The following is a 25861-nucleotide window of genomic DNA, read 5'->3' as shown; positions in this document are numbered from 1 at the left end:
ATGGTTTAAAAATATTATTGTTTAAATTGATATTGATATATATATTCAATACCTGTTTATTAGAGACTATTTGGGAAAGTAGGAGGAAGGAAGAAAACAAACCCATGATCCTGATGCCAGATTAACACTTTAGGACACTCATTTAAGTCTTTTAGCTGTGTGTTTTTAAAAGCATAAACACATGACATAACTAAATTGGATGCATCAATATTTTTAAAATCAATACATCTTTGACTTTAAAATTGAAGCATATATCTTATACAAAATTTGGAAAACACTGAAATGCATAAAGAAAATTAGTCATGAAGCATCCCATTAGCCAAAAATAACTATAGTTAATATTTTCATATATTCCCTTAGTCTTTTTCTATGAACTTTCTTTTTACATAGTTAAGCTTATAGCATATAAGATTCTTAAGTATAGTTAACAAAGGTTTGAATGGATGATGACAAAGAGGGACTTGGTGACAGTATTTGCCACTCAAATTATCCATACATTTTAAAAAGGCAGAAAATAATCACTCAATGTTCCCTGTCCATTCACAAGGCCATGAAAATATGTGTAAGTCTAAATCCTGTGCTGCTAACTTTCTAGGAAGGTAAACTCTAACATGGATTACTGTTTTTTTTTTTTTTTGCATTCAAGTGGGTGTATATCATTTACCGAAGAATGTTCCACACAAAACTTTCAACCACATTGAAAGATAACAATTGTAGCCTGATTAAGTGTTTCATATCTCATAATGAAACGTAAATAATGTGCCTTAAACATTTTGTATACTCAAATTTATGATAAAAGAGGCTTAGTAGGAAAATAAGATATGACTGATATTAGCTCAAGGAAGTTCTAGGTGGTATAACACACTTGATCTTACTAAGTTCCAAAAAATTTATTATCAAAACTAAAACCCAAACTTCAGTTGTGTGTAATGTAATAGACCTTTACAAGAGCTGTCAGGGGAAGTAGCCATGTAAGCTACACATGGTACTGAAGGCAAAGAGTAAGCAAATGCGAACTCCAGGTGGAATGTTGATTGACTTCCAGCAGCTTCCTCTCAAATGGTCATGACACACTGAATGAACTAAAAGAGAGAAAAGCCAGTGTTATGCTACAGACCACAAAACACTTAGTTCACTATAGCTGATTTTTTTCAACAGTTTACATTTTAGTTCTCCAACTTGGAATTAAGGATTAACACATACACATACACACAACCTCTAATATATGAGTACATCATGGATGGAAAGGTTCATTTTTTTAGGGAAATGCTCTACTATAAAACCCAATGGAAAGCTGGGTGTGGTGGCGCATGCCTGTAATCCCAGTGGTTTGGGAGGCTAAGACAGGAGGATTGTGAGTTCAAAGCCAGCCTCAGGAACAGTGGGGCACTAAGCAACTCAGTGAGACCCTGTCTCTAAATAAAATACAAAATAGGGGTGGGGATGTGGCTCAGTGGTTGAATGCCCCAAGTTCAATCACTGGTACCAAGGAAAAACAAATGGGAGCCAGGTATGGTGGTAAACAACTGTAGTCCCAGAGACTCAGGAGGCTGAGGCAGTCTCAAAGCCAGTCTCAGCAACTTAGGCCCATTCTCAAAAAAGTGAAAGACTGAGGATGTAGCTCAGTGACAAAGCATCCTTAGGTTCAATTTCTAGTATAAAGGAAAAAGAAAAAGAAATACCCAGTGGGGTTCTTACTTCTTACTGGTATAAGACATTACTTCAATTGATAAAGGATTATTTAAATCTTGGATAATATTGAAGATTCTACAAAAGGTCACAGTCAAAGGTACCTGCCCACAAATACAAATAACTGGAATTTATACTGTCATATCATGTTCCAAATTGCACAGTTTGACCCCCTTTACTTTAATGGAGCATTTTTAAACAATGTATTCCTTTAAAATCTGCTTATTAAAATAAACCTAGATGCAAATAAAACCTGAGTTTAGAAGCACAAGCATATGATGTGAAATGTTGGGATCCCCCACTAAACACACAGAAATAACTCTGCCCCTTCTATCAACTTTTTCTTTGACTTTCCAACACTGATAAGGCCCTGTGTGCTGCTAGTCCATGTAGCTGTTCCACAAGGCCAAGCTGATTATTCCTATTTTAACAGAAAAAGAAGCTAATGATCAGGACATTTACAAATGTCTTAAATGGCTCCATTTGAGGCCAAAGCCCATGCTTTTTTCATTCCCCAGTGCCCTTGCTCTCTAATGCAGTGACAGGACTGTCAACTGAGAAGCTAAGCTAAGGCACACTAAAGAGAAAACACCCTTAAATAGAAGAAAGAAGCATTTTATACTTTCACATATACTATGCCTTTCCAAAGTGCACTGACAACCACAGTAGCTGTTAGAAATATTTTAGAATATTCAGTGATTACAGTGATTTCAATTCTCAAAGAGACTGTTTTTTAATCAATGGCTAAGCAAAAACATGAAATAACTAAGCATCTCCTTACTTTTGTTACACACATCCAGTGAATGATATCAGAGAGGGCAGTTGGTTATTTCACACTGGCCCCATCCTCTCTTGTTTAGTGTGGCTTTTCAGTAAAAACTTCCTTTAAATTGTTATTTAAGCTGGCACCTGCTCTTTGTTCTCAATTAAGAACATAGTTGTGCAAAATGCAGGTTTGAGCTATTAAAGCTTCTTCTCAGTCACTGAGATGGTTTGTTTGTAGAAGGGAATATCAGACACAATACCTGCAGCATGTGTTTTGAGGATATTTCTGACTGAAATCTTAAAAGAGCCCAGTGAAAGAGGTACTACTATAATGACATCCTTCTCTTTATTCAAAAAGTTTCAAAGCAATTAAGAAACCATATAAGTGACACGATGCAGCTAATCAATGCAGGCTAGACTTGAACCCACATCTTTAAATACAAATCAGAGGTCCAACCTATAGAAAAAAACTAATAGTAAATGAAATTAATATATTTTAGGGCTGAGGTTGTAGCTCAGTGGTACAGCACTTGCCTTGCACACATGAGGTGCTGGGTTCGATCCTCAGCACCACATAAAAAATAAACAAAATATGTTTTAGATGGTAACTCCTTCTGATCACTTAATCTCTGATTTCTCTGGCATCTTTAAGATGTTCTTAATATCTAAATTCAAAAAGGATGCCCATTTTTTTGTGCACTGTATCCATCTACATAGCTCTTAATTTACTTAGACTTACATCATCATATGAGAAATTCACCATGCCTTGCTGACCAGTGTCCCGTCTTCGAAAGCTATCTGTAAAATAACACAATAAAATTTATAGTTTTTTTAAACAGCTTTTCTAAAATCACCATCATTGATTATTTTAACACTAGGATGGAATTATAGTAACATATAAATTGTACAAACTGTCAACAAGGCCAAAGCAAAGATTTACTATGCAGCAAAGTGATATCATAGGCAGAAGTTAACAGCTGTCTTTTTTTTTTTTGTGGAACTTGTAGGAAATACCTCAAAGTGAGTTTTAAAAAGCTGTGCAACTTCCAAGATCTTTACTTAATTGTGATGAAAGCATAAAATTTCAAACTTAATAAAACAGATATTGTTGAATTAAAGAAATAGATAAGAGTTCTTTTATATATATATAAATTTTTTTTAGTGGTCAATGGACCTTTATTTTATTGATATGTGGTGCTGAGAATTGAACCCAGTGCCTCATACATGCTAGGTAAGTGCTCTGCCACTGAGCCACAATCCCAGCCCTAGAGTTCTTAATATGATAAATGGGCTATGATAAAATATCCCACCCATTTCAGCCCACTTACAAAACAAAGAATTTATTTCAATTTTCAAAAATTTCACATTCTAAAGAGAAATCACTCATAATCCCACTCCAATAAAAATTCTCAGGTTAGGGCTGGGATGTAGCTCAGTTGTACAGCACTCATCTGGCATGTACATGGTCCTGGGTTTGATACCCAGAATCACAAGAACAAAAAGGAAAAGAAGTAAAGCACAAATTAGCTCATTATGTTTTGGACTATTTTAGTAAAACTTATTTAAGATTATTTTAATGGCAGATTACCCACTAACCAAAAAAAATTCTGTAAAACAAAATTATCATACTATGTATATGTAACAGCAATGTCACAAATTGACTAAAGCAACTACTGAACCACAGAAAAAACTGGGGAGAATAAAAGTTCAGAAGCACTGAGAAATAAAATATCAACTGAATCCTTGTGGCTCTTGATGACCACAAACCTCACAGAACACACCTGTGAGTGCTCTCAGCTTGACACAGCAGGCAATATAGTCATCGAAGGTGATCTTTCCACTGGTGCTGTATCGTTTTGCAATTGAATTCACAGTTTGGGGATTCAACCTAAATCCTGAAAGGCAGAAAAGTCATCCATTAAAAGTTTGAAAAAGAAAAACCACTGAAAAATAATCGAGCACAATTTTTAAGACTGTGGACTTTATTTATGAACACACACAATTTCTAAGAAAATAAAAACGATCTTCAAATAGCACTTACTATTAGAGAAAAAACAAAAAAAACCCACTCTACCTACCAGTGAACAGAGAGTTCCAGTTAGTCATACACACCCATGGTTGTCAGCGCCTTCTGCAATTCTTGAGGATCCACAGTTCCACTCCGATCACTGTCAAAACTGATGAAGTGTTGTCTCCAGCCATTCAGTACAGACCAGAGTTCTTTAAACTCATTGAACCCCATTGTGCCAGACCTGTCTCTCTGAACTGTAATCAAGGATCAGAGCTTCTTTATTTTGTAACATTTTCTAATGATTAAATGAAAAAGGGGGGGGGGTAGAGGGAATTCAATGTTCTTTCTGCTAAAATATTTTAAAGTTATTGTACATTTTTCTTGGTATGATAAAATAGAAAGGTTGATGATAGCACACAAAGATTCAATAAAAAGGACCTATGGAGAAAAGGCTCTTAGTACCTATTTTTACTATGGGAAAACTAAATGGTTTAAGTAAAAGGTAGTCTTGGTTCTGGAATTGTGTGCACTTCCTAGGCAGCCCAGGCTATGTTGTCTACCCTTCTGTCCTGGAGTCCTCTCTTGTCAAGTTCTCCCAGACCTAAGGATTTCACCCCTGGAAGTTGGACTGGAATGGACATCACTTCATTTAAATAAGTCCAACACCTGGGGTGTGTATGATCCCCTCATTGAAGGTCGGGTGTGGATCTTGCAGAGCCATCAACACTAAAGGGAAAAAGCTTTTTGGTCCTTGTCTCCACACTTATTCTACTTTGATGCCTCCTTGGATTCTTAAACAACTGACATTCTGTTTACTAAATTTCCTTCCCATTTTTACACCAAACCATATCCTAAAAGCCAATTATTTCACCAAGCTTTTCAGGGATTGTCACTTGGTGTTTTAATTCTGTGATAAATTCCTTCAGGAAGGAAATTTCTTGTCAAGAAACAATACTCTAGACAACCATCGAGGTAAAGGATACATCCAGCATTGAAACCATAAGCCGACAGGTCTCCAGGTTAAAAGCTGTTAAATCAAGAAAAGTACAGACATATAAACACAATTTCAAAAGTTCACATTACATTAGCTATCTTCAGATTAACTAGTGATGTGATTATTTGCTTTTTTTATACTACTCAGTTTATGTGGAACTAAACTATATTCTATTCTAAGTAGATTTTTCCAGATAAAAGGATTTCTTCTTCTAGAATACAAATTTGATTTTAACAATCTTAAAACAAATATTTTTTAAAAGTACTATATAGTACAGTTAAACTTTTTTGCCTTTAAAACTATAATATAGTGAGTCCAATTAGCCATACGGGACCAAAATTATTATATCCACCATAGTTGTGTGGGAAGGCAGAATGGCTTTGTTCATAAGTTACCATATGTAATTTGCTCATAAATTACCATAAATAGCCCGTTTTACTATTTTTATGCTTAATCATTTGTTTTTCTTTCTTTTTTATTTAATGTTAGACACTGAGCAGTAACCTCTTACCTAAAATAATCTATGACCTCTTTTCATATATAGTAAGTTTGTAAATGTACTTGTTAAAACTGTTTTGAGTAAGAGTACTCTGCAGTAAGAGCCACTGACCCCTGCAGTGGTGGCCACCATTCAGAAGGGTTTTTAGTTCTCCTACTGTTTATGAGCAATCTGAGGACATGTAATAGTGCGCTTATGCAGCCAAACCAGAATATGCTCAATGATTGTGGCCAACTGGTAATCTAAGAATTATGAAGTTAAAAATAGAGAATCCCTTGCGGCTTACACTGCATTCATGGAAATCAATTACTTTTGAGGAAATTTTGTGCAGGTACAAAGAAGCTGTATATCTAGAAGGCATAAGTAACAAGTGTCAAGTGGGAAAAGCTAGTATAAATTCTGCAAGTTTAAGATGCACACAGAACTAACCTTTTCCATAGCTTTTGCTAGTTTCTTTTATTTCCTCTACCCAAACGGAAATTAGAACACAATTGGACTAACTTATTATTACCATCTCCAAGCAGTATAAATGATAGTTTTCTGTATTTAATGAATTATTGTATTTGGCATATTCTCTCCCAGAAATAAAAGACTAGCAACTATTTCTATCTTGGTATTCAATATTCATTTGATTGACATACAATTTTCTTAAGAAGAAAGAATGTGTCAACACTTTCTACATTTTTTGGAAGGATCTTATGGATTCTTCATTCTGACTTTTAAATTGTGTAGAGGTATAAAGTCCCTTGAGTCTAGAGCAGTGATTCTCAGCTCTGGTGCCTATAAGAATCACCTGGAAAATTTAAACAATCCTGAACATAGGCTGCATCACTGAGTTCCAGTGTGTTTTAGAGCTTCTCAGAGGATTCCAGTTGGCAGTCAAGGTTGAGACCATACTCTACTCAAGTGTGATTCCTGGACCAGCCATATTAATAACACTTGGGATCTTGTTGGAATTGCAGAATCTCTATGTACATATATGATGCATTAATAAAAACCAAAAGTGGTGAGAAAAAAGGAATTGTAGAATCTCAACCCTTACCTAATAAAATACAATCAATAAAATCAGACTCTGAATTTAAACAAGATCCTCAGTGAGATATATTCACATTAAAGCAGCTGGCCCAACCTAGACCAATAGCGCATGGAAACTTGTTAAAGGTGACAACCTGGACCCATATCACATGGAAACTTGTTGGGGTGATGTTCTTACATCTTACCCTAGACCTCCTGAAAAAACATCTAGGGTGGGGCCCAGCAATCTGATTTTCTGTGATCTTTCCAGAAGATGCTGCTGCTGCTAAAGTCTAAAAACCACTGCCCTAGATGGCTTGACAACCACAGGACAGAGGTCACCATGTCTGGCTTACATCGAGATTTCCAAGGGGCTATGAGACAGTTTCTCTGCTTTCCAGTTCCATGAATGGTACCACCATCTACTCAAAGTTCACCCAAGACAGACACCTGGGAGTGTCCTCCATTCTCTTTTCTGATATTCAATCACCTTCTACATAGCTTCAGGATCCATTTTCAGTTTCATCGTCACTTCCTGGTTTAGTTAGCATTTCTGTAACCTATATGACTCCATGGAGACTCTAACATGCACCCCTGACTGTTTAACTGAACCACTGTCTCCCGGTTTAGTCTTTACCTTATAACCAGGATGCCATGTGCTTTCCTATATAAGACCCTCTACGTGTGTTCTGCTGTCATGGTAAAGGCCAATTGCCTTACCTGACTTGTAAGTAAGGTCATGCACGGGTGTTCCCAGTTCAGCTAGTCTTATCTTCATCAATTCCCAGACATTAGGCTTAGGGAGATTTTTGATTCCTTCCCTGAATGATGAGCTCTCTGGGTCTTTCATTATGTTCTGTTCTGTCTGCCTAGGGCAGTTTCCCCACCCCACTCACTTATTGGTCAGCTTCATTTCAGCTGTACTGTCACTTCTTCTCAGTTTAGATACTAATTCTGCAGGGAAAACTTTCCTGCCTCTTGACTGAGGTACCATCTTATAACTTCCCTTATCTAGACAAGATGACTCTGGGTATGCCTAGAGCAGTTATAGCCACTTTTAAACTAGTTCAGAAGGGGGCTGTGGGTCCTGATTGGCATATCCCTTCCACCCACCTGTCCACTCACTTGGTTCTGTTCTTTTTGGTTGGAAGCTGGGCTTAAAAGATTGATGTACAATTTCTGTGATTAAAAAAACCACCTCACAAGTAGGGTGATTTATTACAGGCTAGCGGAAGACATTAAAGAAATCAACTAAATCAGAAGGTCCTCATGTTTCACAAAAGGTCCTCTATAATGCACTGATTTAAGGCCATCATTACATGGGGTTTTCTCAAATAAAATTCTTAAAAGGACAGCTAAGGATATATAATCTGCTTTGTTAGATTTTAAAACCTGCTGCACTTCTTCTATTACAAGTGTATAGAATAATAGTTTATGAATGACACTACCTCATATTGTTAAACCCTGCTGTTATAGGATAAGGTCTACCCATGGAGCCAAGTGATCCTAGGGTTTTGTGACCACTGTTTCTTGCAATCTTGGCTGAAGAATTTCAAGTGAGTCATATATAGTAGCAGGTAGGAGTTTATCAGAAAGAAAGGAAAGGGGGTAAAGGAACACTATCATGGTAAAGAGTGGATTCTCTCAAAGAAGAGAGGGATATCCTGCTTTTCCAGTCCTCCAGTTTTATTGAGTCCTAGGGAAGTTTCCAGAGAGTCCTGCCCTGATCTACCTTTAGATTTTTGACCGACAGCAAAATTGCCTCAGACTTCCATGTCTCCACTACACATAATGTTATCCCATAGATGAGGAATTTTACTATCATAATGACAGGCTAAATATCCAAAGGCAACTCTGGGTCATCTTGGTCCTTGCTGACTGGTTCTAATTGGAACCTGTTCTTATAGATTTTATGGTTGGGGCTTTGCTTCTAATTGTCCTGTCTTCCTGAGTCCTGGAATCTGGTCTGCATAAAGGTCACTAAAGGTCCCCCTTCAGGGTTACCTGTTCTTTCTTATTGGCAGGGAGGCACCTTTGGGCTTCCATTTCTCCTGAAGATAACAGGTTATTTATTGAGGAATGTGACATATTCTACTGACTTAAACCAAGAGGAGGCCAGAGTGGCCACAGATAAATAACTTTTTAAAAGAAGAGGGTCAGCACAGTAGGCCCAGTGTATATAATTGTCCCCTTAAACCACTGTTGCCACAGCTCATGTCTGTCTGCTGTCACTGCTATGAGACCTGCCTTGTTCACCAGCTTTACTACTTGAAGTTAACAATTAACCTTTTAAATGTATTGCCTACAACAGTAAAAAAAAGGAAAAAACAGGCAAACAAAAACAATTAATCTAGAAAGTGCTTCTTTTGTTTAGGACCAGATTAAATGACAGAAATTTAAAAAGTTCTTTTGTATTAATCTCCCATCTAGGAAATAGTAGGTCATATAAAAGAAGAAACACTAACAATAAAAACATAAGTAGTTCAAAGAGAACCATCTAGTAAATATGTCATGTCAAAGAGTCAAAAATGCCACTATAAATCCTCAGGTGTGAATTCTGGTTTGAGTATTTTTAATTCATAGCTTACCCTTACTGAAATCAAGCCCCTTATGATACTAAAAACAATGAAACCAAGGCTTCATTTTGATGTTCTGTCTCAATTACCAACTGGAAAAAAAGTTGGCAGGTAATGGACTTGAACTAAGACACTATAATCTATCCTAGAAATTGGTCATGGTCAAGACTGGATTTGAAAATTAAGTACACAGTACGTATGCAGGATGATGAGAAGCCTGGTCAGGATGCAGCATCTCTGCAGTATTTCTCCATCTACTACTTGTAGCAGAGACCTCAGAAGGCAGGAAATGGAGGGAAAAACAAAATTACAGGGCAGCAAAGTCAGTCTTTGAGGAACTAAGAAGGGAGAGAAGAATGACTAGTTAAGGAGTTCAGAAGTAAAAAGGGTACTTTCCACTTGGCCTGAATACATTTTCTGAAACAAAAGAGGAAAGACCTGGGGGATATCATATAAACGTTCATGTGGCCAACAGCGAGTCCAGGGCTCAGAGATCAGGAATGCAGGACTAGCCACTCAAAACTCTAAGTGCCATCAGGCATAAACAAAGTAAGCTCTTGGCAAATAGTCAGCCATGACTATTAGCTCCTACCATTAATAATACCTGACCCAGCAGATTTCATTTCAGTACCTCAACTTGTCCTCTTGGCCACCCAAATTGTCTCACTAGTTTGAATGGTTCCAAACCCACTAACCTGGTAGGTAGAATAGAATGACTTATTTAACTGTTTCCAAATCAACATTTAGAAATAATAGTCGTAAGTTAGCTTTTGCAATTCTAAGCTTGGTTGAATCAGGAAAGCTCAGTTTCCTTAAAGGTTATAATGTTATGTAATAGCTAATGTATAAAGAACAAGAGGACTTTAAGAGAAACTTTGGAACTTGTCAACTTACGTTTATATCCTCCAGCAATGCCCGATTGTGTCAGACATCTCTGCAATTCATCAGCATCTATTTGCCCATCCTTTTATGAAGAACAGGAAGAGGGATCACAGTTGTAATTTGTATTTTCAAGTTATTTGTTTACCCTCAACATTCAATGCAGCAATACTAACAAAGAAAAATGAGTATTATCATGCCCCCCTTCTTTTTTAATAAAAAGAATGTCTTCCAAAAGTGGGCAATCTTTTCCTCATCCTAATTCCAAACATAATTTAATGATGAAAGAGAGCTTGTGTTCGCAACTTTTGTTCTCTCAGTCAGAGCTAGGAAATTGCCCAAAGTAAGCATTTTAAAATAAAATGATTTAAGGAGTTGTTTAAAAATTTTTATTTTCTTTTTAGGGGGAAAGAGCAGGGTACACAGCAGACATCAGTAAATAAAAGGCCTAATTCAAACAGAAAGAGACTCTTTGATCACCTTATGAATTAGTGAATTTTTTTTTGTAAAAGAGCACAATTAGACCTAGAAAATATAAGTTAGGCTCCCGGTTACCTGCTCACTGACTATACTAGGTCAGAACTAGAGATATGTGTAATTTCTAGAGATTTTAAAATAGAATATTTAAATTCTCAAGTTTTGAGTATAATAGGTTACAAATAAGGAGCAAGAGTAATAATTTGATGATGAATATGCTGAATACAGGCCAGGGCTGCTGAAAGCTAAGCAGATAGGGTCACTTACACACTGGAGGCTCCAGCAATCTAAGAATGCTAGTCTTGAGGCGTGCCCTGTCTTGTGGTTTCAAAGATACAGATCAATAAAAGATTAAGCAGATACTCAAGAGGAAAGTCTTGCAGTTTTAGACTCAATTTTCCATTCAAGTTCTCAAAGCTGTATTTCTTAGAGTGTTACTTTAAAAGGTGATCCATAATATGCTATAGCATTTTTTCATATTATGATTTTGCTATTTCTAGCTTTTTACCAAAACAAGATTAAGTTGAATTCATAAGAATAAACAGCTCCTCTGGGTGTGTCTGAGTTATGTAACAGTATATTTACTATACTCAGTGACCCTGGAAGCTAGGTAAGTGTCTTCCCTTGGGGCAACCCAGCAGCTGTCATACAACTTGGGAATGCAGAGAAGTGGATCTTGGGGAGTTGACCTGAATTCTTTCTCTGGGTCAATAGGCCACAACACCTAATAAGGATGTGGGAGAGCTGACCTAGTAACAGCATTTGCATCAGAGAGAAAGTAAACTGCTCACAGGATTAACTTCCTGATACTGAGAGTAGTAATTTCTTATTTAGAAGCTTATGGGTTTTTACCATACATACCTATTTCCTAAGGATAGGTAAAAATTAACAATCAAATTCACTAGAATCTGGCTACATAATTACTAATACATGTCTTTAAGTTGTACAGACCAAGGTTTATGTACATCAGATCTTGAATTTCTTCTCTTGAAATCCCCCTGGACTCACAACTCAGTTCTAAAGACATTTTCTACCTTACAGATCTTCAAGTATACTTAGAATCCCTACTCTGTTCAATCTTACCTTCATTCAGTCACAAGCTTATTTTCCAACTCAGCTAACTTAATTAAGTACAGATACCATTTTGTCTTAATTTGCTCTGAATATTCAGAATAAAGAACTAAAATAAGAAGCTAGAATCCCCCTACTCAAAGAGGCTGAGGTAGGGATAGAAAGTTTGAGGCCAGCCTGGGCAACTCAGTCAGACCCTGTCCCCAAATAAAAAGGGCTGGAGATATAATTCAGTTCAATTCCCAGTACTACAAACAAACAAACAAACAACTGTCTTTCTTTCTATCTTCCTTTATACAGGCAAAGAGATTCATTTCCAGGGCAAAGTTCATTTTTGTGTCACTATATCAAAAGGTCACACAAATGTGAATCTGACAGTTTTTTAATATTAAAAGGAAAAGCTAACCTGTCCAGCAACGGAAGCGAAGTAACCATACAGTGGATCCTGAGTTTGTCCTGGAAACGCAGGCCCTCCAGGAGCCCCTCCATACTGTGCAAAAGGAAACACAAATGCATCATTCCGCTGAATCAAGTTGTATTCTTTCACCACAGAGAGAGCTTTTGTGCAAAGCCAGGCAACTGTGTGCTTGCCCTTCACATGACTTAGCTCCCCACCACCAGCACACTCTAACCAGCAATCACCCCACCTCTTTTTTCCACTCTCACCCTTTTATAACTTAAGGACTGGTGACTTGGACCCAAACTGGTTTTCATGAAAGTGAGAGCCTGTATATGTGAAGTCACTTTAAAAAGCCCTTTTAAACTGCAGGTTACAGCGATGAATATAACCTAGGCAAGGGCAGAGCTCCAATTGTTTTCCTTGTTTGTATAGCTTTTATGGTGTTTTAAAAGTGTTTTAAGTACTAGGTATGGCTGGAGTTGGTACAATGCTGAGACAGGTGTGGCCTAGGGAAGAGTTTGGGACAGGTTATCTCTCAGGCGGGGCAACGTAGTTTCAGAAGGAGCTCCCTAGACGATGCGCTTCCTTGATGCCTGGCCAGGTAGACTTCCTCCAGGACTTTTATGCTCACAAATTTTCCCTGACCTCCGCCCTCCTGCCATCCTCCCTCACACTTTCTTTTAAAGGGATGAAGACAGATCTCAGGACCATTCTAGATCAAAATGGCTGTAGTTGCTTTGGGGGAAAACCGAGAGGGAGGAAGAGGAAGCCAACACCCCACTTTCACAATTTCATGCTGCGTATCTGAGAGTCACAGGGTGGGCTTCTTGGATCCCATTTCACTCGTGCCTTGGTCCCACGGGGCCACCCAGGAGAAGGGACCGGGGGATGGATGAAGAGAGAGGCAGAACCGCAGGGGCCCGAGACTAGGCGGGGAGCGCGCAGGGAGAAGTCAGGGCAGCAGCCCCGGGATCCGCGCGGCAGCGCCCCCTCCCCGCGGGCCGCAGCGCCTCCAAGAACGGCCTGTCGGCGTCCTCGGAGCCCCAGGCTCGCGCTGGGGCAAGCAGCACTTACCCCACCTGGGTAGTACCCGCCGCCGGCGCCAGGGTGCCCCGGGTACGCCATGGTGCAGACTGCGCCGCCGCCCAGTGCGCCTTGCCTCCCCACCCCGCGCGCGGGGCCGCCCCCGAGCGCACCACGCCGGCCCGCGGGGGACGCGCGCTGCAGCCACCTCGGTCTCCCGGGTGCTCCTCGTCGCGGGCTCTACCTGACTAGCGCGCTTCCAATTCTTTGCCGTTTCCACGTCAAGGCTATGCATAATTGAAGGTCCAGTGGTGACCTAAGATCTGCGATGAAATTCACACATGGGACTTTCTTCCCTTCGAAACTAATGGCACATTCCAACACCACTGCACCGCCCGGGGAATTCATTTTTTCCCTCTTCCTACTTGGCTATTTTCTGGCACGTTTGTTATTTTAAATAACGTTATTGGCCAGGGCAGACCCGCTATGAGCAGCGTTATGGGGAAGGGCCTGAATGCATTAGAGCAACTTTATGGTGCCGGCGGGTGAAGGGGCGTTGAAAGATTAAGGAAGCGCCTTTGGAAAACAGGAATAAACTTCTGGAACTGTGTGTGCAAGGAGGCACTTGGCTTGCGTTTGCACAAGTCATTGAACAACAATGGCGTTTTTCCCTGTCATAGGGATAAATCATCACCGGGTTAGGCTGGGCGTAGCTCAGATGCTAACTAGGGAAGACCGGAGTATTTTCTGGGGAGAGTAGCCTCACCCAGATCGTTCCTAGGAAAATGAAATGTTTTCATGCAGTAAATCTGGATGATTCTAGTAAAACCAATCCCTTTTCCCATAACTGCTGAGCTACATTTTATACAAGAAAAGTTTAGAGCAAACTAAGGGCGCAGGGCGGCCATGTAGTTGGTATCAAGTCAAACCCTAGATTGGTGGAGAGCAGGTTTAATCTAGGTGCAGCAAGTGCTGCCCAGGCAGACCTGACCTTAAGGAAGGTGAGAGATGGGTCCTTCACCTGAGTTTTTCAGAAAATATTTCTCAGCTGCACACAGTTTTCTTTTCATCTAATTGAACAGTCAGAGGCAAGACACGAGATTTAAGTTTGGTTTTGTTTTATGTAATTTTGATAATTCAGAAAAATGCTCACTTGTCTTTGTTAAGGACTAGACAATGTTTTTTTTTTTTTTCTTTCTGACTTTGAGAACTGTGTTAATAAGCAAGACTCACAGAATTTGCTATGAAGTTTGCACTAAAAGACCGAAAAAGTCATCAACATTTAAAGAGCACCTGACCAGTAAGTTACTTCTCATCTTGGTCCTAGGGGTTCCTCCATTCCAAATTCATTAAGTTCATTGTTTTCCCTTCAGGTGTAACCTCCTTCCCAAGTTCTCTTTTTGGACACACAAGCTCCAAAAATTAAAGTTCCAAATAGAAAAAATTCTTATTGTCTCAGAGCATGTTGTTGCCTTTGTTATCTTTGAATCAGGAAGTAGACTGTTGCTTTCAAATACCATGGTGATCATCAAAGTTAATTAGGTGATTTGAGCCCTTTGGCCCCTATTTTGAAGCTTTAAACAACAGAGGATCTGGGTTAAACTCAAGAGTTGAGTCTAATCGCTCTTTCAGTATGCAGGTTTGAAAGAAGTGTATAGCATGTAAAATATTGGTAAGTAATACAGAATTATTTTATGGATAAATGACTGTTCTAATTGTCATTTCAGTAGTCTAGACATCTTCCTACCTACCCATACTAAAGAATCCAACTTGTGTTTATGTGTGGGCTCGCGCACTACATGTGGTGCTGTGGCTTGAACCCAGTGCCAAGACTTGGGGCCTTGTGCATGCCAGGGGAATGCTCTACCACTGAGCTATACCCCCAGGCCAAGAATTGTATTTTAATGGAGTATAAATTCTTATACTGCTAACAAATTGGTTAAGCTGCTGCTGTTTTAGTTTCTAAAAAATCTGTGGCAATTAATGACAACAAACCATATTTGTGTGTATATGGGTGTGTGTGTACACATATATATGCATGCATGTATATGTACTTTGTGTGTGTGTGTACTCACATATAGCATTTTACATATTTGCTTAATCCTCATAAAACCCCATGAGATAGGTGCTATTTTTTATCATCCTCAGTTAGAAGTTGAAGAACAGAGGAGCTGAAAGAAGGCAACCAAGTGGAATGAACACAGAACTGAGCTTTGCTGCCAGGCTCTGACTCCAAAGTCTGTGCTCTGCACCCAGAGCAGCAAGCTTTTAAGGGTGCAGATACTAAATATTTTAGGTCATATCCTTTCTGAAGCAACTACTCTGCTCTTACAGCCCACAAGTATCTGGGGATGGTACATAAATGAAAAATGTGGCTGCATTCCAATATAACTTTATTTATGAACACCAAGGTTGAATTTCCTATAGTTTTTGTATGTGATGAAATCTTCATTTTTCCCCATCCATTTAAAAATGTAAATATCATTCTTAGCTTCCAGGTGTACAAAAAGAAGAGGTAGGTCAGAGCTGGCTGTCAAGCAATAGTTTGCCAACCACTGTAGGAAAATGGCTTATGACTCAGGGAATATAGCACTTTAGCAAATGATTTGCTGACTTTAAGATAAAGCCTATGAGTAGCTGTGTCTGAGTCACCCTGAGGAATGGTAACCTCCCTGGGGTGGGGTCTTACGAATAGAGTGGCTACTTCAGACCTCTTCCCCATTGTCCAGTAGGATAATCAAGAGGAACACTGTTATACTGTGTCTTGTGTCTTGCCCTATGCAGTAGTAGTCAGGGGGCATGTAAAATGACAAAGCTGAATGCCAGGCTGTCTTTACATCCTTGTTCATGGAACATGGGTTCTTTTACTGAATGTTACAGAAACTAAACAATTCAGGAAAGAATAAAGACTCAATAGTAACTCTTAGAAAATACAGATGCAACTTTCTTTTATGGTTTTAGTATTCATTCCAATAGAAGGTGTGGAGGTTCAGTGAAAGAAAATGTAACTTTCTAAGTTCCTGGTATGTGCCAAGAGTTTTTTACTAGATGTTTCCTTATTACATCTAAACCACCTCACCTTCTAAATAATTGTGTTTTATAGATTAGGAAATTGAGGCATAAGTAACTTTCCCAAGGTCACATGCCAGTTTTTGATTCCTGATCTATAAGTCTAAAGCACAGGTGTTTTGAAGTAAAAACAATATACAAAGACACTGAACAAAGCTTAAATTTCTTTCCCTTAATTATATTGCTTCCTGAGAAATTAGGGCAAAGGAGAGGCTACAGAAAAAGTCTTAAAGATAGGTAACCCCTGCCTCAGGCAAGATAACACAAAAAAAATTAAAGAGGGATGTTTACTTCTGCTATCCTAAATATAGGGTAGAGAGAGTCCACTCTTCCATTGTGTCCATTTTGATTCTGAACCAAATAAAAGCCCCAGTGGAATAAGAATTCATTCTTATCCCTATACCTCTAATTTGTGAGTTAAAGAAACTGAGTGACAGAGCACACAGCTATATATGTACAAAGTTACAAGAGGATTTTCTAACTGGTCTGGACAATCTGGGAAGCTAAAATACAGTGCTATTTGTCCTAACAATTTACTAAGTCCTAGAGAAAGATGAAAGGAATGTGTAACCACTTCATTTGGATTGAGGGTTGTGGCAGCAGCCTGACTTAGGGAGAGAGCTATATCATGTTTATAGATAGGAGATGGATCATAGTTATTTTGGGAAGTCATTATAATCACAGAAACTTTGGTGATCATCTATGTCAATCATGCTGTTTCACAGATTAAAAAAAAAAAAAAAAGAACCTGGGAGAAGCAAACACTAGTCCAAGTTCTCCATCCATCTGATGTAATATTTTATCCTTCTGAATTAAAGATAATTTTTGCTTCTTAGAGAGTGTCATGGTTTTGATCTTAAATGTTCCCCAAAGGTCATGTGTTGAAGACTTGGTCATCAGCCTGTGATGTTCTTGAGAGGAAGTGAAACCTTTAGTAGGTGGGGCCTAGAGGGAGAAAGTTAGGTCACTGGGGACATACCCTTAAAGAAAATATTGGGACTCTGTCCCCTTCCTCTCTTTTTGCTTCCTGGTTACCATGAAGTGAGCAGTTTTGTTCCATCATGCATTCCCCACCATGGTATATTGCTTTGCCAAGGGAACAAAAAAACTACAGAGTTAACCAACCTTAGACTGAAAACTCTGAAACTGTAAACCTTTGTTTCTTATAAGTTGTGTATCTCAGGTATTTTTTCACTGAGATGGAAAGCTGACAAACACAGATAGGATCCTATTCTTTCCTGGTATACCCTCCCCAATCCATTTCTGTTCATGTTTTCAAGACAAAAGGCAATGTGGACACTCCCTTGTGCCTGGGAAAAAGGTAACATAAGCATTACCTATAATACCCAAGCAGAACTTCCTTATTTAGATAGGTGGTGAAAGAAACTATGTAGTTAAATAACTGCAGGTTTTTCATTCTTTCCTGAAGATGAATTAATTGCAGGTCTAATGTATTTGGGAGAAATAAACAATGACAGTTGCCAGATTAAAATTTCAACTCTCTTTTAGTTTATGGGTATGGCACCTCATGACTTAAAGACTTTTGCCTTAGAAACTCAATCTTCAAGTATGAATGAATGATAGCAATCAAGGTAATCAATCAATACAATCTCCATTTTCTTAAGATTCTGAGGAAAGAGTGTGAAGACTGGGATATTAATTTGGGAATAAGAGAAAAATTTTTCCTATTTTTGTCCAGAATAAGAGCTCAATTAACACATAATTAGATAATTATTTCCAATGTATATCAACACTCCATCACTGGTGTTTTATTGCTTGCACAATAAGTGTTTAACACTTCTTGTCACATTGTGGGTGATGATGAACCATCAACCACAGTGTTCAATATAATTTTCTATCATGATGGAAATAGTCTATATCTGTGCCATCCATAAACTAATAGTTTGTGCTACTGAGCACATGAGATGAGGAATTTAAATTTTAGTTTCAATGAATTTAAAAATAAATTTAAATTTACGTAGCCTTGTGGCTAATGACTACCCTGTTGGACAGTAGAACACTTTCATTGTGCTGGTTGCTTCCTCCTTGGATCTCAAGAATTTGTGGGAAAGATTTTTTTTTTCTGTTCCAGAATAGAATGTGTTTTAGAAATCAGAAGATTAAATTTAAAGCAGTTGCCTAAAATAATGGACACCTATGTAGCTCCATTGCTATCAATTATAAGGATTAATTGTAGGATAGAGAATTACTTTTTGATAAACAGGGTATAAGCAGGGAGGTTAAGGAACAAATGCAAGAACTGGCTATAATCATCCCTGAGGTTTACACTGATTCTCAAGCCTCTACAACTTCTGTATTCGGATACTAACCAAGCCAGTCCCTGCTTCAGCTTCTGAGACCAGAGGTGCATTTAGGGTGTGATGGCCACTCAAGCCTCTACAGCTTCAACTTGTTGCCATCACCATATGCAGGACCAGTTAGAGAGGAAAATCTTGAATGCTGGGGCTGTGTTCCCAGGTGGAAAATCTCTTGTGTTCAAATTCAAGAGTTTCATGAGGATGAACGTTCTTAATGCCACTGGACCAGGGTGGTACATTCAGTCAACTCTTATAGAGGTTGTGTTCTAGAAGCTGGTTGTTATGGGCTATGTTCTCCCATAAAAGTCATTTCGTTATGGTTCCCAGGCAAGCCTTTGCAGCCTCCTCAAAGCCCTCATTGCTCTTCTGTAGAAGCCTGGTCCTAGATCAGGACAGAGAGGAGTAGGGAGGACCTGGAGCTGATGTCCCTCCCATTTTCGTCCCCATCTCAGTCCCTCACCCTACCAGTGTTGATGTCACAAGGTCTGCACAGTATCAGCAGTGCAGTGAGACCAGGGGGGAGGGGCTGGAAAGGGGACCCGTCTCCATCACTGGATTAGCATGCGTGGGGTGAGTTGGAGGAGGAACAAAAACAGAAGTTCCAAATTACACCTCTGGGAAGGAAGAATGACCGCTCATGACTCCAGGAACTTGGGTGGAGTAGGTATTTCTAGAAAGTCAGAGCTATAAAAGTCTATATAAGTCAGCTATATATAAATTAGGAATAAATTGGGATTTTTTTTTCCTCTCTCTCTCTCTCTCTTTTTTTTTTTTTTTTTAAGCAGCACTGTGGTTCAAACCCAGGGCTTAAGCATGCTAGGTGAGTGTTCTACTACTGAGTCACGGTCCCTGGAAATTTCTTAATTAAGAGTAAGGTATTTCTTGGGAGACGATGTAGCTCAGTGGTAAAATATACTTGTTTAGCATGTTAGAAGCCCCATCATTAAAAAATAAAAATAAAAAGTTAAGATTTTTTTTTTTAATTCATCTATTTTTACCCCCAGAAAGTTACTTGCCTGTTTTCATAGAGTTGGAAGTGATAGTAAAGCTGAGGAAGATACCCGGGCTAGTTGATTACCATTTCTGTTTTTTGTCTAAGAAGCCACAAATTGTGATATTACTATTTTAGTAAACAAGGATCAGGTAAGCAAAATTTTAATGCTGTGTTCAAAACTGGTTTATTACATGCCAAAAAGCAATTGTTGCCAGGCGCGGTGGCGTTCACCTGTAATCCCAGTGGTTTGGGAGGCTGAGGCAGGAGGATTGCAAGTTCAAAGCCAACCTTAGCAACTTATTGAGGCACTTAGCAACTCAGCCAGATCCTGTCTCTAAACAAAATATTTAAAAAGGCCTGGGGATGTGGCTCAGTAATTAAGTAGCACTGGGTTCAATCATCAGTTCTTAAAAAAAAAAAAAAAAGCAATTGTTTGTCAAATATCTAAGATTCTCGGTAAAACCATCAATCTTTCTAAATCTAAAAGCATATTATCAGAAGAACTAGATATATTTTAGATTTAATTGTATTACATGTTTTGTTGAATTTGCTGAATTATTGTTCTGTGAAGGAAACTGTACTGTTTCCATTTTATCAAAATGGGGAATGGGTGGGTAACTTAATAAATTACATCTAAGAGCAAGTGTCAAAAGGGAGGCTTTTCTTTGGAAAATTAAAGTAATTTGAGGGGAACTGACTTCTGGTGGAAGCTTACTATTCCATGAGCCTGTACTAATTTTCTCAGTGGGGAAAACCACTCACCATTCCTGTATTCCCTTGAAGGCTGAGAACACATTTTTTTCATTCTTAATTAATTTCCTTTACCATGATTATTAATTTCTAGGCTTCTGTATTAAATTTTGGCCAACCCACAAAGCATTTAGCAAATATTTTTATAAAAATAAACTTTACGGATATCCCTAATCTGAAAAAAATGAGTCATTAGAATTATGTAGATTAAGAACTTTCCTATTTTGATTAATAGAACATCAGAATTGTGTGGAACTCTCTAACATTATATACTATCTTTTCCTTACCTGCATCTTGAGGTGAGGTCTTACAGGTAGAAGCTGTGATTCTTAGAGGAATGTATCCTTGCAGTGTGGCCAAATGGAAGAATCAAGAAGTGTAAACTGTAATAGCAGATGAATCACATTACCTTCTTGATCCCTGGTAATCAGTAACCAACTATAATCACTTCCAGCAGTTAGGCAGACTTCCCATAGGTGCCAGAAAGGCTTTCTACAAAATGTGTTTGCTTCAGGGTTAGAATGACTCTAGCTTAAAGCAGGAGCCAACAGCAACAAGCAACAGCATCAAACATGCACATGAGGCAATATTTTAATTCCTTTGGAATTTTTACCTTTTTTTTTTTTTTCTAGCTTTATAAGAGTCTTCTGAAGACTGTGCATTGCTCCAACGATGGGTGAGAGCTGGGTTCATAGTGGCTAGTGAGGGCCTATTTTCAGGAATTTTGCCAGATCATTGTTAAATATTGTTAGTATTATAAGCTAATTTTTTAAAAAAAACACATTTATTTGTTTTTTTTTTTTAGAAATATATGACAGTAGAGTGTATTTTGACATACTATACAAGCATCCCATTCTTGTGGTTGTACGTGATGTGGAGTGACACTGGTCATGTATTCATATATGAATATAGGAAAGTTCATTCTACTGTCATTCTATTCCCATCCCCCCCTTCCCTTCATTCCACTTTGTTTAATCCAATGAATTCCTATTTTTCCTTTCCCCCTTATAGTGTTAGCGCCCTCATATCAGAGAGAACCTTCAGCCTTTGGCTTTTTTGGGGATTTGCTTATTTCAGTTAGCATGATAGTCTCCAGTTTTATCCATTTACCATCAAATGCCATAATTTTTAAAAAAAAATCTTTATTTTGTTTATTTTTTAAGAGGGAGAGAGAGAAGAGAGAGAGAGAGAGAGAGAGAAAGAGAGAGAGAGAGAACTTTTTAATATTTATTTTTCAGTTTTTGGTGGACATAACATCTTTATTTTATTTTTATATGGTGCTGAGGATCAAACCCAGTGCCTCTGGGCTGGGGATGTGGCTCAAGCGGTAGCGAGCTCACCTGGCATGCGTGCGGCCCAGGTTCGATCCTCAGCACCACATACAAACAAAGATATTGTGTCCGCTGAAAACTAAAAAATAAATATTAAAAAAATTCTCTCTCTCTCTCTTAAAAAAAAAAAAAAAAAAAAACAACCCAGTGCCTCACATGTGTGAGGCAAGCACTCTGCCACTATGCCACACCCTTGCCCCACAAATGCCATAATTTTATTCTTCTTTATGGCTGAGTAATAGTCCATGTATATGTATGTGTGTGTGTGTGTGTATGTATGTGTGTGTATGTATGTATATGTATGTGATGTATGTGTATGTATGTGTATATATATATATATATATATATATATATATATGTGTATATATATATATATCACATTTTCTTTATCCATACATTTATTGAAGGGCACCTAGGTTGGTTCCATAGCTTAACTATTGTGAAATGCGCTGCTATAAACATTGATGTGGCTGTTTCACTGTAGCATGCTCATTTTAAGTCCTTTGGACATATGCCAGGGAGTGGGATAACTGAGTCAAATGGTGGTTCCATTCCAAATTGTGGGAGGCCATTCTTGCACGTGATTTGAGTTACCTCCCTGGCTGGGTGAAAGGCGCTTAGGCGCATCTTGTGTCCAGAGCTTTCCCCACCCTTCTCAGGTCCTAGGACTTGTCCCTTGTGGAGGCGTGTCTTGCCACTACCCTGAAGACCCAATTGTTCCTTGCCCCTGACCTTGGGACGCTAACCCCCTTAATCTTCATTGGATGGGATTTTCCCCAGAATTTTTTGTTCCCCAGTAAAAGTCCACTCCCTGGTGTGCTCTTTCTCTCGCTGGCCTCTTCAGTAAACCTTGCTACCACAATAGGTGGCTGGAGACTGGAGCTAGGAGGAGCCATCCTGGAGCTGGTTTAAAGGTAATTAGAGTCTTGTTTTTTTAATTCAAACTCCCTAGCGGTTTCTCACATTTCGAACCTTTATTCATGAAGCTGGTGCTGGTTGCGGGCTAAACCAAATTTTCTGAGGAATCTCCATACTGCTTTCCAGAGTGGTTGTCCCAATTTGCAGTCCCACCAGCAATGTATGAGTGTACCCTTTTCTCACGTCCTTGTCAACATTTATTGTTACTTTTTAATTTTTAACATTTATTGTTGATAATTGCCATTCTGAGTGGAGTGAGATGAAATCTCAGTGTAGTTTTGATTTGCATTTCTCTAATCGCTACTGATATTGAACATTTATTCATATATTTGTTTACCATTCATATTTCTTCTTCTGTGAAGTATGGGTTCACTTCCTTTGCCCATTTATGTTTTTTGGTGTGAAGTTTTTTGAGTTCTTTGTCTATCTTGGAGATTAATGGCCTATCTGAGGTGTAGGTGGCAAAGATTTTCTCCCATTCTGTAGGCTCTCTCTTCACATTTTTTGATTGCTTTCTTTGCCTTAACCTTTTTAGTTTGATATTATCTCATTTATTGATTCTTGATTTTACTTCTTGTCATAAGCTACAATTTTAAGCTTACTGAAAGAATAATAAATACTCAAAATATGCCACTTACTAATGACTTTGCTCCATTTATACTATGTAAAGGTGTGCTGCTGGACATTAATTCCAATCCCAGGCTCAGTCATACATTGTTAATAGCTTGAACTTGACATGGTGGAAATATTGACACTGTGGAAATAAATTTCCAGTACAAGTGAAAGGTTTATTTTGTGTGTGTGTGTGTGTGTGTGTGTGTGTGTGTGTGTGTGTGGATTGTCTGCTCTAGACTTGGAGTGGACATGTTGGAAAAAATGTTAATGATGCAGATTATAGTTGAAAGTGTGTGTGTGTGTGTGTGCAGCCATTCCAGTATGCAGGACACAGATAGTTGAGGAAATATTCTTCTACCATTTGAAGTTACTTTGATTTACTAGAACCTTTTACTTGGCTTTGTGAAAAACTAATTTTACCATAATTAGCTATGAAAAATATAGTGCCATTTGAGTTTAATTTTTAAATATGGTTGAGTTAAATGACTTTTAGGATTTTATAGATGATAATATAAAATCAAATAATACTCCATTCCCTGCAAAACATTCAGAGTGTGATTGTAATCAGTAGTCTTGAAGCTAAAATAAGCTCAGTTTAATGAGAGTACTTTTAAAAATACTTTTTAGGTGTTGATGAACCTTTATTTTACTAAATTATTTATATACAATGCTGAGAATTGAATGTCCAGCAGCACACATGTGAGGCATGCATTCTACCACTGAGGCACAACTCCAGCCAGCCCTGAAAGTACTTTTTTTTAATATTTATTTTTTAGTTGTAGTTGTTGGACACACAATCTTTATTTCATTTTTATGTGATGCTGAGGATTGAACTCAGTGCCTCACGAGTGCTAGGCAAGCAGGGTACTGCCTAGCCACAACCCCAGCCCCTGAGAGTACTTTTTGACAATGAGAAAAAGTTTAACTAAATCACATATCAGATTAATTTCCCAATAAATGTAATGAGAAAGTGCCCACAGATTGGGATGCAACTCTGTTTTTTCAAATCATGGTTAAATTTGAACCATTGGTTGACTATGGATACAAAAATGTTTTGCAATGAAAGCATTCTGTGAGAATCAATTGGCTACGTGAAATTGACAAGAAAAACTATTATATATTTTGTCATTTGTAAATTGTGTGCTACATACTGTTATTGACAGAGTATGTCCTTCCAAAATGCACATGTTGACATCCTAGCCCTCAGTGTTGTGTGTGGGGGTGTCTTTGGAGGGTTATTAGTCATCATGAAAGGATTAGGTCCTAATTAGAATAAGATATATTCCATGCTTGTATAATTATATCATAATGGATTCTACTGTCATGTATAACTAAAAAGAACCAAAAAAAAAAAAAAAAAAGTATTAGTGCTCTTAGGCTCCAGAGAGCAGCCTGGTCATTCCTCATGTGATAACATAGAAGGCACCATTTATGAACCAAAATGTAGGCCCTATTGGACACAGAATCTACTTTGATCTCAGACTTTCTAGCATCCAGATGTGAGAAATAAATTTATGTTGCTTATAGTCACCCAGTTTACTTTGTTATAGCACCCCCAACTAAGACAACACCGTTTATGTAGGCTAAATTTATAATAATCTTATGTATGTACATATGTACATGTAAACCTCCACAGTTTTGGAGAACCAGTTGTTAAACGTTTACTAATTAACCACTGGCTACAGCCTAAAGGGCAGAAGAACATTATTTTAACTAAAAGACTTAGAAAAATACATCTGGGTATCAGGCTTTGAACTTGATCTTGACTGGTAAACCAAAGACAGGGTTTTCGAGCAGAACTAGGCAAAACATTTGTGTTGAGTGCTTTCATGTATTGCTTTCTATTCTTCTCTGCCAAGTTCTAGAAGCAGCTGTCATCTGCCTTAAGGTCCCTCCCATGCCTCGGTGACTGTCCAAATTTCATTCTTCATAGTTCAGCCCTCTTTGAAGAGCCCTTGAGCTTCAAAATCACCATTATGCCCTATTTAAACCCCTATCCCGGATGCAAAAGATCACTTATAGTTGTTAAAAAAGCAACTGGGTAAAAACATAAATACTGCATGTTATAGTTTTGATGTGAAGTGTCCCCCAAAAGCTCATGTGTAAGACAATGCAAGAAGGTTTAGAGGAGAAATTATTGGATTATGAGACCAATCAATGAATTAATCCCATGATAAGGATTAATGAATGGTAACTGAAAGTGGGTATGGCTGGAGGAGGTGGGTCATTGGGGGGCATGCCTTTGGCTCTATATTTTCTATATGGCGATGGATTCTCTCTCTGCTTCCTGATCATCATGTGAGCTGCTTCCCTCTGCAATACTCTTTCACCATGATGTTCAGCCTCATCTTGAGCCCCAGGGAATGGAGATGGCTATCTATGTACTGAGACCTTTAAAACTATTAGTTCAAAAATAAAATTTTCTTCCTCTAAAATTGTTCTAGTTAGGTCTTTTAGTCACAGCCTCA

At 38.3% G+C, this 25861-nt stretch overlaps 1 protein-coding gene across 1 annotated transcript; it reads right to left on the bottom strand.

Moving 5' to 3' along the window:
- Positions 1 to 875: 875 nt before the first annotated feature.
- Positions 876 to 13534, bottom strand: Sri (sorcin). The gene is made up of 8 exons (XM_027956100.2): positions 13450 to 13534; positions 12382 to 12465; positions 10443 to 10512; positions 5449 to 5492; positions 4567 to 4714; positions 4236 to 4349; positions 3194 to 3252; positions 876 to 1082 (listed from the first exon to the last, which is right to left on the bottom strand). The coding sequence occupies exons 1-8, from the start codon at positions 13498 to 13500 to the stop codon at positions 1056 to 1058; spliced, it is 597 nt and encodes a 198-aa protein (XP_027811901.1). The 5' UTR covers positions 13501 to 13534; the 3' UTR covers positions 876 to 1055.
- Positions 13535 to 25861: the final 12327 nt, after the last annotated feature.

Source organism: Marmota flaviventris, chromosome 1 (assembly GCF_047511675.1).
Source record: "Marmota flaviventris isolate mMarFla1 chromosome 1, mMarFla1.hap1, whole genome shotgun sequence".
In the NCBI taxonomy this organism is placed as follows: Eukaryota; Metazoa; Chordata; class Mammalia; order Rodentia; family Sciuridae; genus Marmota; species Marmota flaviventris.
The sequence above is the reverse complement of the archived record's forward strand: the minus strand, read 5'-3'. Positions and strand labels throughout refer to the sequence as shown.